Source organism: Puntigrus tetrazona, chromosome 2, assembly GCF_018831695.1.
Source record: "Puntigrus tetrazona isolate hp1 chromosome 2, ASM1883169v1, whole genome shotgun sequence".
In the NCBI taxonomy this organism is placed as follows: Eukaryota; Metazoa; Chordata; class Actinopteri; order Cypriniformes; family Cyprinidae; genus Puntigrus; species Puntigrus tetrazona.
In genome coordinates, this window is record NC_056700.1 from 7206520 (window position 1) to 7224649 (window position 18130).

The 18130-nt window shown below is 36.3% G+C and overlaps 1 protein-coding gene across 2 annotated transcripts; it reads right to left on the reverse strand.

The window, feature by feature from the left end:
• Nucleotides 1-22: 22 nt before the first annotated feature.
• dipk1aa (divergent protein kinase domain 1Aa) lies at nucleotides 23-17220 on the reverse strand. 2 transcript variants are annotated; one of them, XM_043221777.1, is made up of 6 exons: nucleotides 16729-17220; nucleotides 15650-15800; nucleotides 5386-5520; nucleotides 4690-4797; nucleotides 4196-4372; nucleotides 23-3429 (listed from the first exon to the last, which is right to left on the reverse strand). In XM_043221777.1, exons 2-6 carry the CDS (start codon nucleotides 15659-15661, stop codon nucleotides 2617-2619), a joined length of 1245 nt encoding a protein of 414 aa, XP_043077712.1. In that variant the 5' UTR covers nucleotides 15662-15800; nucleotides 16729-17220; the 3' UTR covers nucleotides 23-2616. The 2 variants fall into 2 exon arrangements, with proteins under 2 accessions (XP_043077712.1, XP_043077703.1); XM_043221768.1 differs by lacking the exon at nucleotides 15650-15800 and having other exon boundaries at nucleotides 16729-17216.
• Between the last annotated feature and the right edge of the window lie 910 nt (nucleotides 17221-18130).

Sequence of the window (18130 nt, forward strand, 5' to 3'; positions counted from 1 at the left end):
CTTATAAAAATCTTCTTTTAACTCTTAAACAGCAGCAGTATGATTTATGAATACACAAAACTGAAGCACTCTGATGACAAAATCTCACTGGAAAATTATCTATAAAAAATATGAAGCACCTTATAATCTCTTCATAAGTACATCAAGAATCATGACTGTGATGATGAACATTTCATATTTTTAGATTAAAATCAAATTTGTACCATATTAAGATGGCTTCTACTACACATGCCTTAAGTACAAACTGGAATCCATCAAACCAAAATAAAACATCATCAATGTTTTGAACTTCCATGGTTGAGAAGGGCCTCCCAGCATCATTTACAAGACACATTTTTGTAAACATTCAGATCAAGAGGCAAGCTCACACTACAAAACTGTCTGAACTGCTGTTGTGTTTTCATAAGGTTTCTTGTCATGTCATAGCAGCACACATACTACACAACACAATGTTGATGAGGTTCAACAAACTACAAGAAATTTGGTCAAGAGGCGGCCCTGACCAACAGCGAAGAAACATTTTCACACAAGTTCATGCAAGTGACAAGATTTTTCCTTTTATACCATATTGTTGGCTGGATTAGTTCCACCTTGTCGTTGAATCGCACAGACACCCCGCAAAAGATCACGTAGCAATAATATCAAATAGTTTTAAAAATATTACAGTGTCAGTGACTGCTAAAGATAAATTCGGATTACGATGCTGACCCAAGGCCTGTTTCATAAAAAACAAGTTTACCAAATAACATACTTTTTTCATTTAGCCTGACGTATGGTCAGTTGATTTGGTTCAAAATAAGTCAGACAAACAGAAATAAGCTTGGCTATTTTGGTAAACTTATTTAATGAAACGGGCACCTGCTCATATTAAAAGAGCATCAGCGACCACAACAAGCACTGATATTGCCGCAATCCAGGGGTTTCGTCACAGACCTTGTAAATCTAGGCAAAAGTTGTGTAGTGTGAGCTGCGTTAACCCCTTCAAATAAGGTTAAATTCATTCATTAGGCATTGCGAAGCAATTCATTCACAGCATTCATTAATCTAGGTAAATTTCCAAATATTATTCCAAAGTAATTTACGTTTGTTAAATTCCACAACTTGAGTTGCTGTAAATGCATTTTGTACATATATAAATTAACATTAAAGCTGCAGTCAGTTTTTTGGTTAAAAATGATCCAAAATCTATATTTGAGAAAATGCATAACGAGCTAGTGTTCAAAACTATCGTCTTCCTTTATCTGCTTCACAACGGTCTGCTCATGTTACAGGTGATACAGGTAGGTTTTTGTGGGAAATTCAAGTATGTCAATGCGTCATTATGTCACGTTTTGCGAACATGAGAAGCTGTCCCGGCAAGTGTACGCTATGCTCTCAGTTTCCTGAGGATCCTGCAGGTGACACATTGTTTAATTCTAGCCTATTCTCACAGCAGCTGGAATAATTAAATGTAAAAAAAAAAAAAATCACTTTGATGGCTGACTGTAATCTAGAAAGGATTATATGAAACACGTGAATTGAATTAAAATAAATCAAATCATATTCCAGTTTTAAATGTGCTTGATTACAGATAGCCTGAGATTGTATTTGTATTTTTAAGACAACCAGTTCAAAGGGAGCAGTTTGCTTTTTGGGTTAAAATTATTTCTTAATATGAAATTTGATTGATGTGACAATTAGATTAGTATTTATTGTATTGTTTTTTTCCTCAGTCAGAATAACAATATCAGGTAAAAATTCTTATTTGTGTCATATATTCCAATATGTAGGCTAGAATCTCACTAAGTAAAGGATTTACACAAGTGCAAAGACTAACAGCTACATGTACTCCCTAAAACATAGATTCATCTGTGCTGGAGCTACGCCGGAGTACAATCCCGCACATGGAATATAATTCCACAAGTGATTGCAATTCCAAGTTATCAAACATAGATGCAACAAAGAGGCAAAACTGCAGCTTTAACATAGATTTATGCTTTAAAAGCATTGTTTTAAGTATTATAACAAATTTAACCTTATTGCAATCTGTTATCTTCGGATCATAGATGGTCTGACCATTTCCAAGAATTCCCCAAGTACAAGGAACGAGGCGTTTTCACCCACAAGCATCAAACTTAAAAAATGCACTCACTGGCAACATGCATAACAAGGCATTGGATTAATATGCCCATTTTAAAATGGCTCTTTTATGGCTCTTTTTGCTGTGCTCATGGGACATTACATTACAATAGGAGACTTTCTATGTTAACATCCCAACAATGGATGCAAAGTTAGTGTCATTTGCTCCTTCATAACATCTGAAGGAAGTGTAAAATAAACATGATCACTGATCAATTGTGTGTGACAACAAAGCACAAAGACACAAAACTAAGAAGTGAACGTTACTCCTTAAGTTCTTAAATTGAGCCTGAGCAATAATTCCTCATGGTTTTAATTCTACCTTCATCATGAAAAAAGAACTCAAGTATCAAAGCAGCAATGAATATTGCCATCAGCCTGTTTTCCAGCCACTTTGCTACCAGCATTGTAATCTCCGGCCAGATTCGCAATGGCCTGAAGTGTTCAAGAGGAAATTCAAGAATCTGAATGTTGTCAGCAGTGCATCTTCATTTCTCTTCAAGAGTCATTGGTGTGTGAGATCTGTTTCCATAGCAGTGTCTTGAGGTTGTTAAGAATGAGCGAGTGCTCCATTTCCATCTGCTCAGCTGAACCTTTGAGAGCCATGCAGGCATACAGCTGCTTCTCCAGCTCTTCCTGTAAATGGACCGGAACTCCTCGTAGGAGGTAATCCTTCAGTGCTCCGCAAGCCCTGGCCAGGTTGGGCTGAGCCACCTCGGCCATGCAGCGGTGTTCTGCACGGTCACACGAAGTCCTACAGTCCACACCGTAGACACAGTCCTCGTCATCCTCACAGCGCTGAAGGACCATGGCCTGTTTGAAGGCCTCCTCAGCTACTACGCGCCGCCCATCCACCAGCCTGAGGTCATGGCGATCGGTGTAACCGAAAGTACTGGCTCTCATGTCGCACATTAAGAAACTCCCAAAGGTACCATGGAAGATGTCTTCTATAAGCTCCAGCAAGCCAATAAAGATTTTAGCCTTGCGGGGCCAGGAAGGCGTGAACCACTGGTCCATGTTTCTCCGCATGCCCGTAGGAATCCAAAGTTCCATGGGCCAAGGCAGGCTGAGCCCGTACAGAGGAGTGTGAGGCACCCGCTCCACCACATACAAATCCCCGCAGAAGCCCAACAATCTAGGTGTGTGCTCTCTGTCCTGGAGCACCACTGCTAGCAGAACCTCGTTGAGTTGCAGCAAAGCCCATGTGGACTTGGCTTCTGGTAGAGAGATGTGGCCATCTTTATTGCTGTCTGCCACTGAAAGAATCAGGCTAACCAAACTGGATAGGTTGGCTTGCTCTCCAACTTTTGCCTGTAAAAAAACAAAACAGAATTTGCACTGATTTCATGAAGTTGTACAAGTTTATGTCAACTGATTTCAGTGAAAAAAGTAATGCCAAAGTCACAATAGCGCTTTTGGTGTGTGCTCAGGTCATCTTAGTTTGAATGATGTGAATGCTGTTTTTTGAACTAGGCACACACCATACACGGCTTCATTTTAAAGGGGTTATTATGCTTTTATAATATTTTCGACTACCTTTAATACCTAATATTGCTGTTTGTTCATGAAAAAGATCTGAAAAGTTACAAAGCTCCAAAAGACAGTTTTTCAATTTATTGAATTTGTTGAATTTAGTCCATATGATAAAAAAACAGACAATAAACAGATGATAAAAATTAACAAGATGTTTTCTTTGTTGTTGTCATAGTAATCAGAACTGTAATTGCACAGAAAATTTTCATTTAATGAGACAATCCAAAAAGGGGTATTTTCAACTTGGTATAATAAATGTTCTTTGGTGCATTTTGTCCTCACACATTCTGGGGACACCTGAGACTTTAGATCATAATTTATAGATCCATTTAAAAAGCTGGTCAAGGGTCATCTTACATCCTTCTGTTAAAACTAGGTTGCTGCCTGAAGATGTACTATGGAGGCCAGCAGGAGCTTACTGTGGCACTTGGGACAGGGTTAGAGAATGTGCTCACTTAATTTCCTGACAAGCATAACTGATGTACAGCAAGTAAAGAGCTAAATGTATATCTAATTTCTGTATTTTTAAAAAAAGCATCCAAACCTTCAAATGACTGGCAACCATCTCTTTGAACTTCTCTACAGAGGTTCCTCGAGTGGGTTTGTCAAAGAGTGCGACCTCTTTCTTTGGCTCCAGCTCCTCTCCTAGCTCATAGTGCAGAATGTCACTCAGTTGACACTTGATGACACCATCATGATCACCCCAGCTGCCTGTATAGACCTGAGAGCAACAGAGGAACATACTGTTATCATGACAATACTTGGGATGTTCAGTCCTGCTCCTAGAGGGGTCCTTGTTCATTCAGAGTTTATGCAGACACAGCTGCATGAAAGTTTTCAGAATCTGAAAAGCTTTATTACTAAGTATATTTGCACACAGACCTTACGTAAAAATTCCTTGTGTTCTGATATTCCTGAAGACCTTTACTTAGCTGGTTAAGGTGTGTTTAATTAGTGCTGGTGTCTTCTTGAAGGTACCTTCCAGGAGCAGGACTGGATTCTATTTTAGAGCCTTTAGTGAATGTGTTACTGTCAAACCTGATTATTTGGCTTGGTGGAGAGGCACCTTCCAAAGTACAGTGAGCTTTCTTCACACAGGCTACTACAGGCAGAGCCATCAATAATGCCTTTGCTGTATTTCTCACACTGTTGGAAAGGGAGAATATACATTTCAGTGAGAATGTATGTGACATTCCTTCAATCAGTTTTACATCTAAGATGTTCAGTAATGGCTCAAATAATAAACACCACACTACCAATAGATGAGGCTGTGGGGCAGTATACAAATGTTTGTAGCTTATATATATATACATGTTGCCATAATTTCTTCAACCTTAAGCACAATGTTAAATTAACTCTAAATGAAATTTTACTAAGTCTTTTAAAACAAACTACAGTACATAGAGTAAATGGTTCATATAGAATATAGCACTTAAGTCTTCTGCAGACAAACCATAGCTTTGTGTGTCATGCAAAAAGCTGAAGATTTTTATTTTTGTATAATAATTAAAATATTTGTGAATTCCTCATAAAGCTATCGTATGACCTGTTTAGATTCTACTAAAAGTGTCCTCTTGCCTTCTACAGAAAAACAACATGAGTTTTTCATATTTAACTAATCCTGTATTTGCAATAATTAAACCACACATAAATACTTCATATTAGGCGATATGTATCAGGTTACATAGTCTGGAAATGAAAAAGAAAGCAAGTTTCAAATGGGGTAATACTCACAATGATGCTCTTGCATTCTCGTCCTCTGCATAGTTCAGTGTAAGTTGAGTACTGCACGTATACAACCCAACTGCCCACAAACACAGCAAGCCACGTGAGAAAGAGATACTTTACTCGAATATAGGACAGGCGAGCCTGAGAGAAAGTAGGAGAAAATAAACATTAGCCCAGGTCTGTGAACAGTCCATGCTTAAAGCATACACAAATCCTGACTGAACTCGATGTCAAGTGTTTGCTTATAGTTTATTACTTTGTCAAACTTCTAAACAAAAAGAGAGTCTGAAACAACATTCATGTCAATACATGTCACACTGCCAACCACAAAAAGACTCTTGCTACAATAGCCTATACCCAAAGAAATCTAACAAACAACAGTGAACAAAACCACGTATTTGCTAACTACCAGCCAATGGTTTACAAAATGAGTACACCCACAATCTGATAACACTGATTATCAGTAAAGTAAAGCAAGCTCATAATCATCCACTATACTGACTCACAAGTCATACAGACAGCCTAGGCTGTTTCCGTTAGTTCCTGCATGAAATGTTATAAAAAACCATGTGGTTACTTTGATCACCAAGGCTTACCAGATCAAGCTTTACAGCAGTTTGAAGTGAAAGGTTTCATGGGGCATCTCCATGTATTGTACAATAACAACCAGGAGCTTTGCCATCACAGACTCAATTAAGAGATTGGACAGGGACTACTACTGGACCAATGAAATTACTTTGCAATAATAATAATAATAAAAATAATACTTGTATTATTAATAAATACATTATTTTACAAACAAAAATATTACTATTAATGAAACGGTTGTGCTGTGAAATATGAAATTTTTGTACATTTTAATAGATTTTTAAGTCTTTTTGACGATGCATCATTGCTGAATAATATTAATTTCTTAATAAAAAAATTATAAAATTAAAAGAATTTAAATCGAGTTAAGAATAAACACCGACACTTACAGTTATTTTATTAATTATTAAATCTGTTAAAATGCAAACAATGATAGGGGTTATTTTACACTTTTTGTCCACTTTGAATCGCAAATGACCAGATGCTGGGGTAGAATCTGAAGGACTCTATTTTCATATTTGTATTAGGTATGTATAAGTATCTTATAAAAAAAATTCATGCTATACTATCTACGAGCACATACACATGTGGTACTGTATGTAATGTAAATGAAGCAGAACAAAGTATGTGTGTACCACATTTGTTAAAAATAGGCCATTGCACTTTAGATGCAATACTGAATCTAAATCAGTCTGTGCATTTGCCATTTGGGTATTCCACCAGCAGGTGCTATCAAAGTACATCTGGAGGTCTGAGAAATTGATTACAGATAGTTATAATTAATACCTAGCCATGATTCAATACGTAATGCTCTTAAAATAATCATTAAAATAATAATTCAAAATAATTTATTTATATACATATTTATTCTTTTTTTGGTGAATGAAATACTCTGCCCCTCAAAGCATGCCTATAACTTAACATCTTAATATCCTTTTAAATATTGGTTATTATCAAACTTTTATTTTGGTTCATTTTATGTTCATTTTAACTGTAGCCTATAGTTCATTTCTAGAGCTACTGAGACCTCGATGTGGCTTCAAGAATAAATTAAATTAAATTGAATACTTTTACAGGATGACCTTGTATACTGCTATGACACTCATATATGTTGTATTATATATATATATATATATATATATATATATATATATATATACACACACACACACACACATTTAACATAGAACGACCCAAAACGAGAATTCATTGACTTTGTTTTACTATCCCATCACAGCAACACTGACCCAACCAAGTGTCTGGGATGAAGGCTTCCTGTGGACAAATAATATTGAAGAATGTGAGTTAGTACTAGGACACATGTGGGTTTAAGGTACAGTTTTTTTTATTGTACCTCAATTGTATGTTTTTGTTTTTTATTTACAAATTCAGGAATCCCAGTCACTCTTTCTAGGACCAAACTGCAATATTGTATTCCTCAGACATGACTCCTTAGACATCTTTGAAAGTCTAAAATGACTTTTGTATCAAAATAACTCTTAAAATAACTCCCATTATGATGATTGAAAACCAGACAATACACATCTTGCATCATTTTCTTTTTGTGTGTTTTTATGCTAGGGCTTGACATTTTTTTCAGATTTTCTGATAAGGCAATTGAAGCAAGACAGGAAGCAAATGGATGAGACAGAGACTGTAGATGGGATTGGGAAAGAAACAACATGCCAGGACTTAACGTTTTGCACCAAATTTTACTGTGTGATCTCAGTATGATTGTTTTTATTATTAACAATGATAATAATAATGTCACAGTGTGCTACAAGGCAGATAGATAATCCAATAACAAACATATTTTTTACTTCAGATAAGGCAAATCCACAGGGTTCACACCATTACAACATTCAATACTGGACAATTTAACACTGAACAGAATCAAACTTATAAAAGAGGGTAAATGAGGATAATTGAAGAAAGACTCCTGAACATAACGACATGATTAAACAGGACAGAAACTAGTGGAATGAAAACACAAAACACTGTTCGGAGTGTGATAAATAAAGACTGTTAATTGTACTCAATTGTATTAATTGTACTTAATATGTATACGTATTATATATAAAAAAATAAGGAGAGTTATTTCGTATTTAGAGTACATTTAAAAAAACTAATATTTACCATTTTATATGCACTTTTTTGATGTTTTGATTTGAAATTTTTGATGTTTAGCAAATGCTTCATTCACAAAATGCACATTTTTAGTGACCCAAATTCAGAGCTACTCCGAGCTGCTAAAAAACACCAGAACATGAGCTGTTCACATAAAAAGAACTTCAATCTGGTACAATCTGGTATAGCCCAACTAAATTGCTAAATAAGGCTATGATTCCAACAGGGCTTGGTATTTCTGATATCTGTAATACCAAAGCAGTTTATTACCAGACAAAGCAGCGTTCTCCTTATTTACAGTGTGACAACTAAAACTAAACTAAACCTATTCTATTAGTAAAATCTGATGACTTTAGCAATCTTTGTTTCATTATGTGCAAATGGTGAACATTTAAAATATGGGGAAACACAAATTTCAAGTTTATTCTCTGGTTCTATGGTCTGGTTCCAGAGATATTTGGACCTCAATATGGCTCCAGTGGTAAATCGTCAAATTGTACACATATTCAATGGTCAAAAACAAAAGCTTTGCAAAATATGATACTTTACAGAGGAATGTTTGAAGAACAAATAATGTTGAAATTAGAGATGTATCTTACAACTGCATTGAACATGACTGTCAAAGTACCATAAATATTATTTGTCTGCTTCCCTTTAACTCAGAAAGTACCAAAAATATAGCCATATGATTTTACATTCCAGGTGTTCTAATTTCAGATTGCTGAATATTACCAATTTTTCAGTGCTTGACCACAAAATGCTGGTCAATTTATATACAGCTGATGCTTACTGTATTTAAAGCAGAATATCTGAAAATTAAGTATTGCTAAAACTAGAAACGTACCTTGTTTCCCTATATTGCAAAACGTTTCAGGAATATTTTGAAGAAGGGATTTTGTTCATTTTAACAGCTTCTGGAGCTACCAATAGTTTATATGTGCTGTACATGATTGAAACAAATCCCACACCTCATAAGGAATTTTATTTTTTAACACCAAAAAAAGGAAAGACACTACAATGTGGACATGGAGCCACAGTGAGATTACAGGATCTCTGGGATTATAGCATGCAGGGCTTTAAAAATAAAGATTCTAAAAGAAACATTTCTTAGGTACCAAAATGTAAAATATTTGTTCATATTAACTGTAAAGTTACACGCAGGCAAATTTTGTAAAAAAAATATATATATATATATATGACCTAAATACCAAGGTTCCAAGCATTGAAAATGGGTAATATTCAACAATTCAATTAGATCCCCATATGAGACTGAACAATGTGGGACTTCGAAATTGAAGATTACTTTTGAAGATTCCTTTTTTGTTAAAGGCCTGCAAAATTCAGAATAAACTTAAAAAGTTCCATTTCCCCATTTTTAAATGGTCCCGATCTGCTATCTTTCTTCAGAAAGAAATATTAGCAAAATCAAATAATTGAGCCAGGGACCTTTGGTTGAGTTGACAGGGAATGACCTTGATACAGGCTGTTTAGTACAAAGAGTGCCAGACCTCCAAAGCTGGGAGGTTTAGTTCAGTGTTTAAACTTTATTACATAACATGCTTTTATAGTTGACTTTGTAAATAAGGAGAAAGTTGCTTGCACTGGTATTAAATTGCTTTATCTGACATTACAGATATCAGACATATCCAGTGGGTGGGTCCTCACTGAGAAACAGTTATTGGGGTATACGCCATTTTCTGTAGTCTGATGACTTTTAATGAATGCAATATGGTGTCTTGTCAACAAGAGTAATTTACATTACAACTATATAATAGACAGCCAGAAGTTCACTTTTCCAGTGGCACAGGTCATAAAGGGTGTACTGTTCTTGACACATTAGGAAAACACTTGTTTTCAGTAAAAATAAAAATTAAATGAATAATTGAAAAAGTACTGGGCAGGGTTAGGTATATCTGAGCAGCAGATACTCTTAATTCTAAGAAATGAAATGTAGTGGTAGCGCAGGCTATGCTCACTTCTTTATCAGTCAGCTTTATGTGTATTTAAATATTTTTTGCATCTTTGCGAATCATTCAGTAGGTTGCATATAAGCCAAAATCATGACAGTCCAACCTCAATGCTAATCAAATTTGCATTTATTCAAAAATGTGAATAAATGCAAATTTTGGACTCATAATGAGCCAAGTTGGTGCTGGGGAAGGAGCACTCAACAAGAATTGATCATAATTAATAGTCTTTATTAATCCTTTCCCACCCACATACAATGGTCTCGACACCCATGCATTTAGGAATGTAACATGTGCTAAATATCATAAAAGTGCCTACAAACTGGTAAATATTAGTAATGTAATTGTACAGATGTAGTATAAAATAATGTTTTTAAAATACTTGATTATATTTTCAGCAAAAAAAATTTATAGTTATTTGTTAAATATTTTATTTAGAAATATAACAATTAACAACATAACAATTAAAGAAATATAACAAATTCTTTAAATTATAGAAACTTGGTGGTGTGTCTAAACAACACACTAGAAAATCACCAATCTTTTGATCTCTTTAATTCCACTGGAAGTTGGAATTAAAGACTGCATAAGTCTTTAGTGATTCACTTGACTTAAGGTTCACATCAAATTCTCATGGAGCAGATTAACAAACGCTGAGAAGAGGAAACTGACATGATGGACAGGATGCACAGAGTCAACAGGACAAACAGGATGGTCTTATGTCACTATAAATAATACAAAAATAAACTGATACAATCAGTTCATCAATAAACATGAGCAATATACTCAATCCACATAATTAAATATCTGAACCATTCACATAAACAAATTTAAACTATATAACTGGAAAACCGGATACCTTAACGCATCCTAAGGTAACAGTTCAACAGACATGGTTGGGTGCCCATTCAAACACCCACACCTCCCCAACGTAAAAGGACAAAGAAAGGAAGTAAGGCCTATTTATAGACCTCAACCTGGGGAATCTGGGTAATGTAGTGCTCCCTGTATGGAAAGGTACTATACTAGAAGTTGTAACTTACTAGGAATTGTGGGAAATGTAGGGCAAGGTAAAATTAGGAATTAGGGAAAACTCACAACACGGCATGTGTTTCTTTCCCAATCTTGTCTTGTCAGAATACTATATAAAAAAAAGACATGTTCTAGCATAAAAACACACAAAAAGAAAATAATGCAAGATGTTCATTGTCTGGATTTCCAATCATCATAATGAGTGTTATTTGAAAACTGCCATATTTATCTATGACATGTAATATGTTCATCTTTTTCCAGAAAAAAATCTTAGCAAAATGAAAGATTTGAGCTCTGGAAGTTTCTGAAATTTGGTTAATGTGACACAGAATGACCACACTGAAAACATCTTATTCTACTTCTTAAAAGGTTAAGAAGTTAGTTTCTACATATTGTAGTGTCAAATCATATGCACATGAATGCAGAAGAGATTTTGGAAAAGCTCCAAAAAAAACAGATGTGTGTGATCATGATGAGATGAATGTGAGGCAAGAAACTGAGAAAAATTACTAAATTACAGTACAAATGTCTCAATGGAGGTTGTTTCAGACTGCCAAACCACACCAGCCTGTGTTTTGTTGAACAGATATGTCACCGAGTATTATGAGGGTTGTGTTGAAGTATAGAGGTGCACATCTGAATAATGTTTCCTCTTAACCTTTGCAAGCATTAGATAGTAAACAAGAGTTCAGAAAACCAACGTCTGGCTGCTGATACAGCTTAATTAACCGATTTGGCTTACAAGCTGCTTCAGCCCTGAACAATTATCTCAGGAGAAATTATTTCACACATAATGTATCCCTGGGTCCATTTCCAGAAATCAATCTGACAGCCCTATTCAGAGCTACTCTGCCAGACACAATACCAAGGAGAACACTTTATGACAAACCCTTCTGTTATTTCAGTGTGAAGCACTGGCCTATTTAAAATAGATTCTATTCATGCTGAGCTCATCTCAGCTCACATTTACAAAGCAAATGGGACCCACCCTATACTTAGACAATCTAAAAAAGAGGATAAAGATAATTGCTAGCACTGAAACTCCAAAGTACTTTAGTGTCCCTCTGCAGATGTCACCCAAAAGCTGTGTCAATTTAATAACTCATCATAAATCACCTTTCACTGAAATACAATAACTTGCTTTGGCTTCACCTAGACTGTTTTAAGCATTGTTTTAAGGCCCAGTTCACACACCAGTGTTATTGTTGTCTCATTATATACTATTATACTTTTTATTAATATTATGAGCAAGCTTTTATATTTTCTGTTTCAGTTATTTCTTATTGTCTTACTATGTCTATATATTAGCATTTAACGTTAAACTAAAATAAATTGTTGCATTGGCAACTAGCTAAAATAAAATAAGTATTAAAGTTTATTTTATGTCAAGTAACAAAAATGTTTTTTTATGTTTCTACCTTCGGGTAAATAAAATAAAAATATGTCATTAATACCTTTCCCCCATATCGTTCCAAACCAGTAAAAGCTTTGTTCATATTTGTTCATAAACAAAAATGAGTATTCTATCTGCTATCAGTGGTCCAACCGCTATGTTATGAAGCTTCGAGAATAATTTTTTGTGCAGAAAGTAAACAAAAATAATGATTATTCAGTGATTCGGCACTGTAAGATCACCGTAGCCATTTTGGAGAGCATCTGCTTGACATTGTCAGCCACAATGGAAGAAAACATTATTTTTGTACAAATCAAAGCATACATAAACGTAGAACATGTTTCCCTGTTCTTCCCCTTTCCCCTACATCTCTGTTTTGCGCATTCACGTGAAGGGGTAGGGGTTTCTTGATTCTCTTTTGGTTGGAGGGGTGGGGTAAGGGGAAGGGCCAGATAGCCCTTTGAACTAAGATTTTTCGGGACCACACTTTAAATGTAGGGGTATGATTTTTCTCAACATAAACTGGCTACAGTGGTAACATGGAAAACAAAAATAGTAATACACTTAAATGTAAGCCTTATTGACATTAATAAAGATTTAATGAAAAGTAGTCATTTGTTTTATGATATATTCAATCGTATGTTCAAATTACAGTCATGTTATTCAAAGAAATGTTTGCCAAAAAATCGCTAAGATTTGCTAAAGTTAAACCATGAACGTTAGAGAAGTTGTAAAGTTAGACAGAGGTTGCTTGTATGTGCGTCTCTCTTTTCAAACTGTTATTAATAAAAGTCATGGGGCAGTGTTGACAAGTTTATTTGCTCCTGCATGTCTAAGCTGTGAGATCTCCTATGTGTGTGTTTGTGTGTCAGTAAGCAGCGCATTAATATAAAACGCAAAGGCTTTAATGTACACGAGCAAATGTCCGGATTACGCGTTATCATTCCACACCCTCGCCATGCAAAATGGCTGGTCTGATGGCCCACTCAAAACCATCTACCGCTAGGGCCTCTCATGTTCCCTCCAGACCGAGTTACCCAGTCAGGATGAACAGCTGTCCTTAGAACTATTCATCCAACTCTCTATAAAGATCTAACACAATCTTGTTCTGCCCTGCCTGTGTACTCTAACTGGAATCCACCGATTGAACTAACCGCCCCTTGCCCATGCAGTTAGGATGTACTCAACTCTCTCCCACGGAGAGACTATGTCAGGGATTGTGTCTTTACTGTGAGGGATCTGGCCATTTAACTCTCTGGGCTCGGCTGGTAACTTCATTGATGCTGCCTTGGTTCAAAACCTAGCGATTGAAACTGCATCCTGCATTCCTCCTCTTTGTGTTACAGTATTAGATGGACAACCACTGGGGGCAGGACCTTTCCAAAGGATCACCAACCCCATCCTTATGCAAGTAGGAGCTCTGCAAGTAGGAGAATCCAACTCTTTGTTACTGTAACATTGGCCAATCCACTCCTCCTGGTATTCCACTGACTGGCTCTACATGATCACACTATCTCCTGGAGAGAGGGTGACATTTTAAGGTGGAGCCTATCCTGTTTTTGCACCTGTTTGAAGTTTCCGTCTCCTGTTCCTTGCTACTCCACATGGATGCACAAAACATGCATTGAGATACCACCCAACGTACTCCTAGAGTATCAAGTCTGGCATAATGATTTTAGCAAAACCAAAGCCACCGAACTCCCCACACATTACCCCCAGGACTGTGCCATCAAACTGCTGGGAAACCATTACGTTTCCCTATCCTCCTCCATAAGTCCCTGCGGCCATCAAACAGGTTAGAGAGGCACAGATATTTTCAAAATTAGACCAACAATGTGTATACCATGTTGTTCAAATTTGTGAGGGAAATGAATGGAAAACTGCATTCATCACTAATTCGGGGGAACTAAAAATGTCTGGTTATGCCGCTTGGGCTTTTTAATTTATGAATGATATCTTCAAAGACATGATTGGACAGTTTTCTCGGGTATGTGTTCTCCTGCTGAGAAAAAAAATATTACATTGGGAACCATGAGCTTCTGGCCATGAAGAGGAAGCCACTGGCAGGAAATGGGGCAGCACCCATTTGTGGTTCTCACTGACCACTGAAAACTAGAATACATCCAAGGAGCTAAGCATCTAAACTCATGGCAAACCAGGTAGGCCCTGTTTTTCTCCCACTTTAACTTCTCTGTTACATATCGACATGGCTCCAGGAATGTGTATGCTGATGTCGTGTGATCCTCCACTCTCTGCCCATTCCCCATGCCCCAGGTCTCATGTGGGTGTCAACTTTATCACTGACTTGTCACCATCACAGGGACACACAACCATCTTAGTGGCCATCTGTCAGTTTTACATATTCCAGTTTTATGGTATACCAGAGGAAATTGACCCTTCAATCAACCCTTCCCAAGCCTTCACCCTGGTCAGAGAGTCTGGCTTTCCACCCGGGACCTTCCACCTTCCCAGCAAGAAGCTAAGCCCCATGTATGTTGGCCCTTTTAAAAAGTAAATCCAGTTACTTACAAGCTTCTGCTCCCTGATCATTATCGTATCTTCCTGTCTTCCTATTGAAACCGCCTGGAGAGGGGAACCATCGACCCGGGAGTGAAAACACTTCTCCACATTCTTTGGTATTGGACGGCCAGACTGCATACAGGGTCAACGCGCTGCTGGATTCCCGTTGAAGGGACAGGCGCATGTACTATCTGGTGGACTGAGAAGGCTACGGGCCAGAAGAACAATCCTGGGTGCCAGCAGCCAACATTCTGGACCCTACCCTCATCACAGACTTCCACACTAACCACCCCAACCAACCACATCCCAGACCTTGGGAAAGACTCTGCATCATCCCTCTCAAAGGGGGCCAAAGAGGGGAAGTACTGTTACATCCACCTACACACCTACTTTTGTCCTCACCTATCCCACATCGTCATTAGCACATGACACAGACTTTGTTTCATTCTCATAATAAGCAGCACTTAATCAATAGCCATTAAATAAAATCAAGTTCTGACATACATTTTATTTTTAAATATCCTGTTTAGCTCAAAAACATGCTACATGACAGAAGTAAAATTGTAACCAACTTAAAGAAAAGAGACATTTTCAACTGTCTAGCAACATCAGATGAATTTGATGCCACATGCTCTGTTCTTACTTCATGAACCATTCTGCTGAAACTGCTTTCCAGACTAGAGTCAGCATTCTCGCATGGAAGCACCAGCTCTGGCACTGTCAGCAATGAGGTGAAGTCAATTCATGTACGTCGTCCATTTGTCAAACAGTTTAAAGTTTTCATTTTTACTTTTCTATAGTTAAAGAATTAAAAACACAAAATCAGCCAAAGAACAAAGATAAAATGTTACTATATTTTTCACACATGATCCTCAAATTTCAGAATACACTTCATTTTAAGGTGTCCTTGTTACATAGTAATTATACATTCAAGTACTGAGTTATATTAAAACATGTTAAAAACATGCTTAGGGTTTGTCTTAGGGTTACTTGCATGTAATTCATTGTTGTTACATGTAATAGTAATTACATGTAATATTTGTATTGTGTAACAAGGACACCTTATAAATGAATTCTGAATAATACTGAATTCCATATTTAAAAGCATTTGGTTAAGTAAACAAATGGCTTTCTTATTGAGTTTAATCCTATGCATGCTAGTTTATATATGAATCATAATTGCAAATGCTAAATAATAATAAATAAATAAATAAAAATGTGTGCTCTAAGCCTGGATTCAGTTTAAGCTCCTTAGTCCTGTTGTGTAGTTATGGAGGCTGCCATAGCACCACAGACCCAGTTTAACTTCATTCAGTGAAGGGGATTAATCTTACAGCTGAGCACCCCATGACAACTCAGTCCTCTCAAGGGTAAATGGAGGAATTATTTCCCTAAAGAAGAATAATTCCCTCACCATATGTCTCTGACGTCAAAAAACATATTTTGAAACCCATACTTCTCTCGCAAAAGCGAGTTACTGAGACTACGGCTACAAGACCTGATAGATTCCAAGATTACTGTAGCAGCAGCTGCATCGCGTTTTTAGCTCGTTAAAAACAAAACAAATAGATTGAACATAAGAAAAATTACATTGGTCTTAAAGGTTAAAGGCTGCTGCGAAATATTCGTTCTTACCGAGCATTCGCTGGGAGGTAGAGACAACAGCAAAGGCAATTCGTCGTAACAATAACGCACGGTAACGTGCAAAGGGATTTTTTTTACCTGAAAGTGGTAAGTCTTTGACAGCCAGGCCCGCGAAAACAGACCCCTCGCCATTGCAGAAATTGATCATCTCAGAAACGGTGAGCTATCTAGAACAGAGTCTCCGTGTGCCGAATGAGAAAATGAAATAATGTCCAGCGAACTTCAAGTGATTTGGCTCGCGCTGCACATGACGTGTACAGTGCTCGCGGCCAGCCGATATCCTCACATATTATTAGACTTCACGAAGGCGACTGTGTGAATATAAATATATATGTGTTATTCGAGTCTTCCTGGTTGATATCCAGCTGCTAACACTTTCAAGTGCAGCTGTTTTAAAATAACGAGACAGCAGCATGTCAAGGGCGCAGGCGTACACAATTTGTGCCGACCTAATAATGTTGTGCTTTTTCTTTTGCTGTGCGCGTCATGTTAACTGGCGCCCTCTATTGAACACCATACAGAACGTACATTTTTTGGAGGTATGATTTGCTAATACGAACACCTAATTATTCATAATGTTAAAAATGCAAGTTGCTGGACATAAACGTGTAATTTTAAAAGTATTTGCGCTCTGCTTGTGTATCATTACTGTACAGGTTTAAAGCTATAATCTTAAAGGAAATCTAGATCTAGATTGAAAGATTTTTTTTTTGCTTTTTGGAAGCATTTTTGAAGCTATTTGCATTTTATTTTTACCCAGTGGCTAGAGTTAAAAGTTACCTTGAAATCATGTTATTGCGCAAGATTAATTCAAGATTAATTGATTAGTTGTCCTGATTTATAATATAAGTCAAGGCAACAATTTTTTAATTGAGTTTATTTTTGTACTAAAATAAGCAAAATAAAAAAGTAATGCAAATTACAAACACACACAATTAAAATTACTTTACATTAAATTAATTTAATGTACGTAAACCTAGCTAAATTTACAATGTGAATCACAATATGAATAAAATGATAATAGTATCTCACCGATACTAAAGTAGCGCTGTAATAAAGGCTATGGTATTTAAAGGAACATACAGATTGTGCATTGTGCCACAGCCACCTTTGAACAAAGACAAATCTGTAGAATAACGCAAACATAAATGTTTGATTAAAAAAATGAATCGACAGGTTAATGCACATCTTTAAAAATTGTTTACTTAATTGATGTTTTATAATGTAGTTTAATGAAATAATAAATTAGCAAATAGTTTTTGCATTGAAAAACAAATACATATAGGCCAATGGTTCGTAAAATGATCAAATAATGTTTACACGGAAAAATAAAAAATACATATTTAACGTATATTTGATAGTTTATTTAATATTATTTTAGAAGTTACAAGTTAGCCTTATTATTGATCTACTTTCAAAAATTGTGCTGCTCAATGTAAAGACTACATTGGTAACGTACATCAAAGGCTAGCGTGAAGGC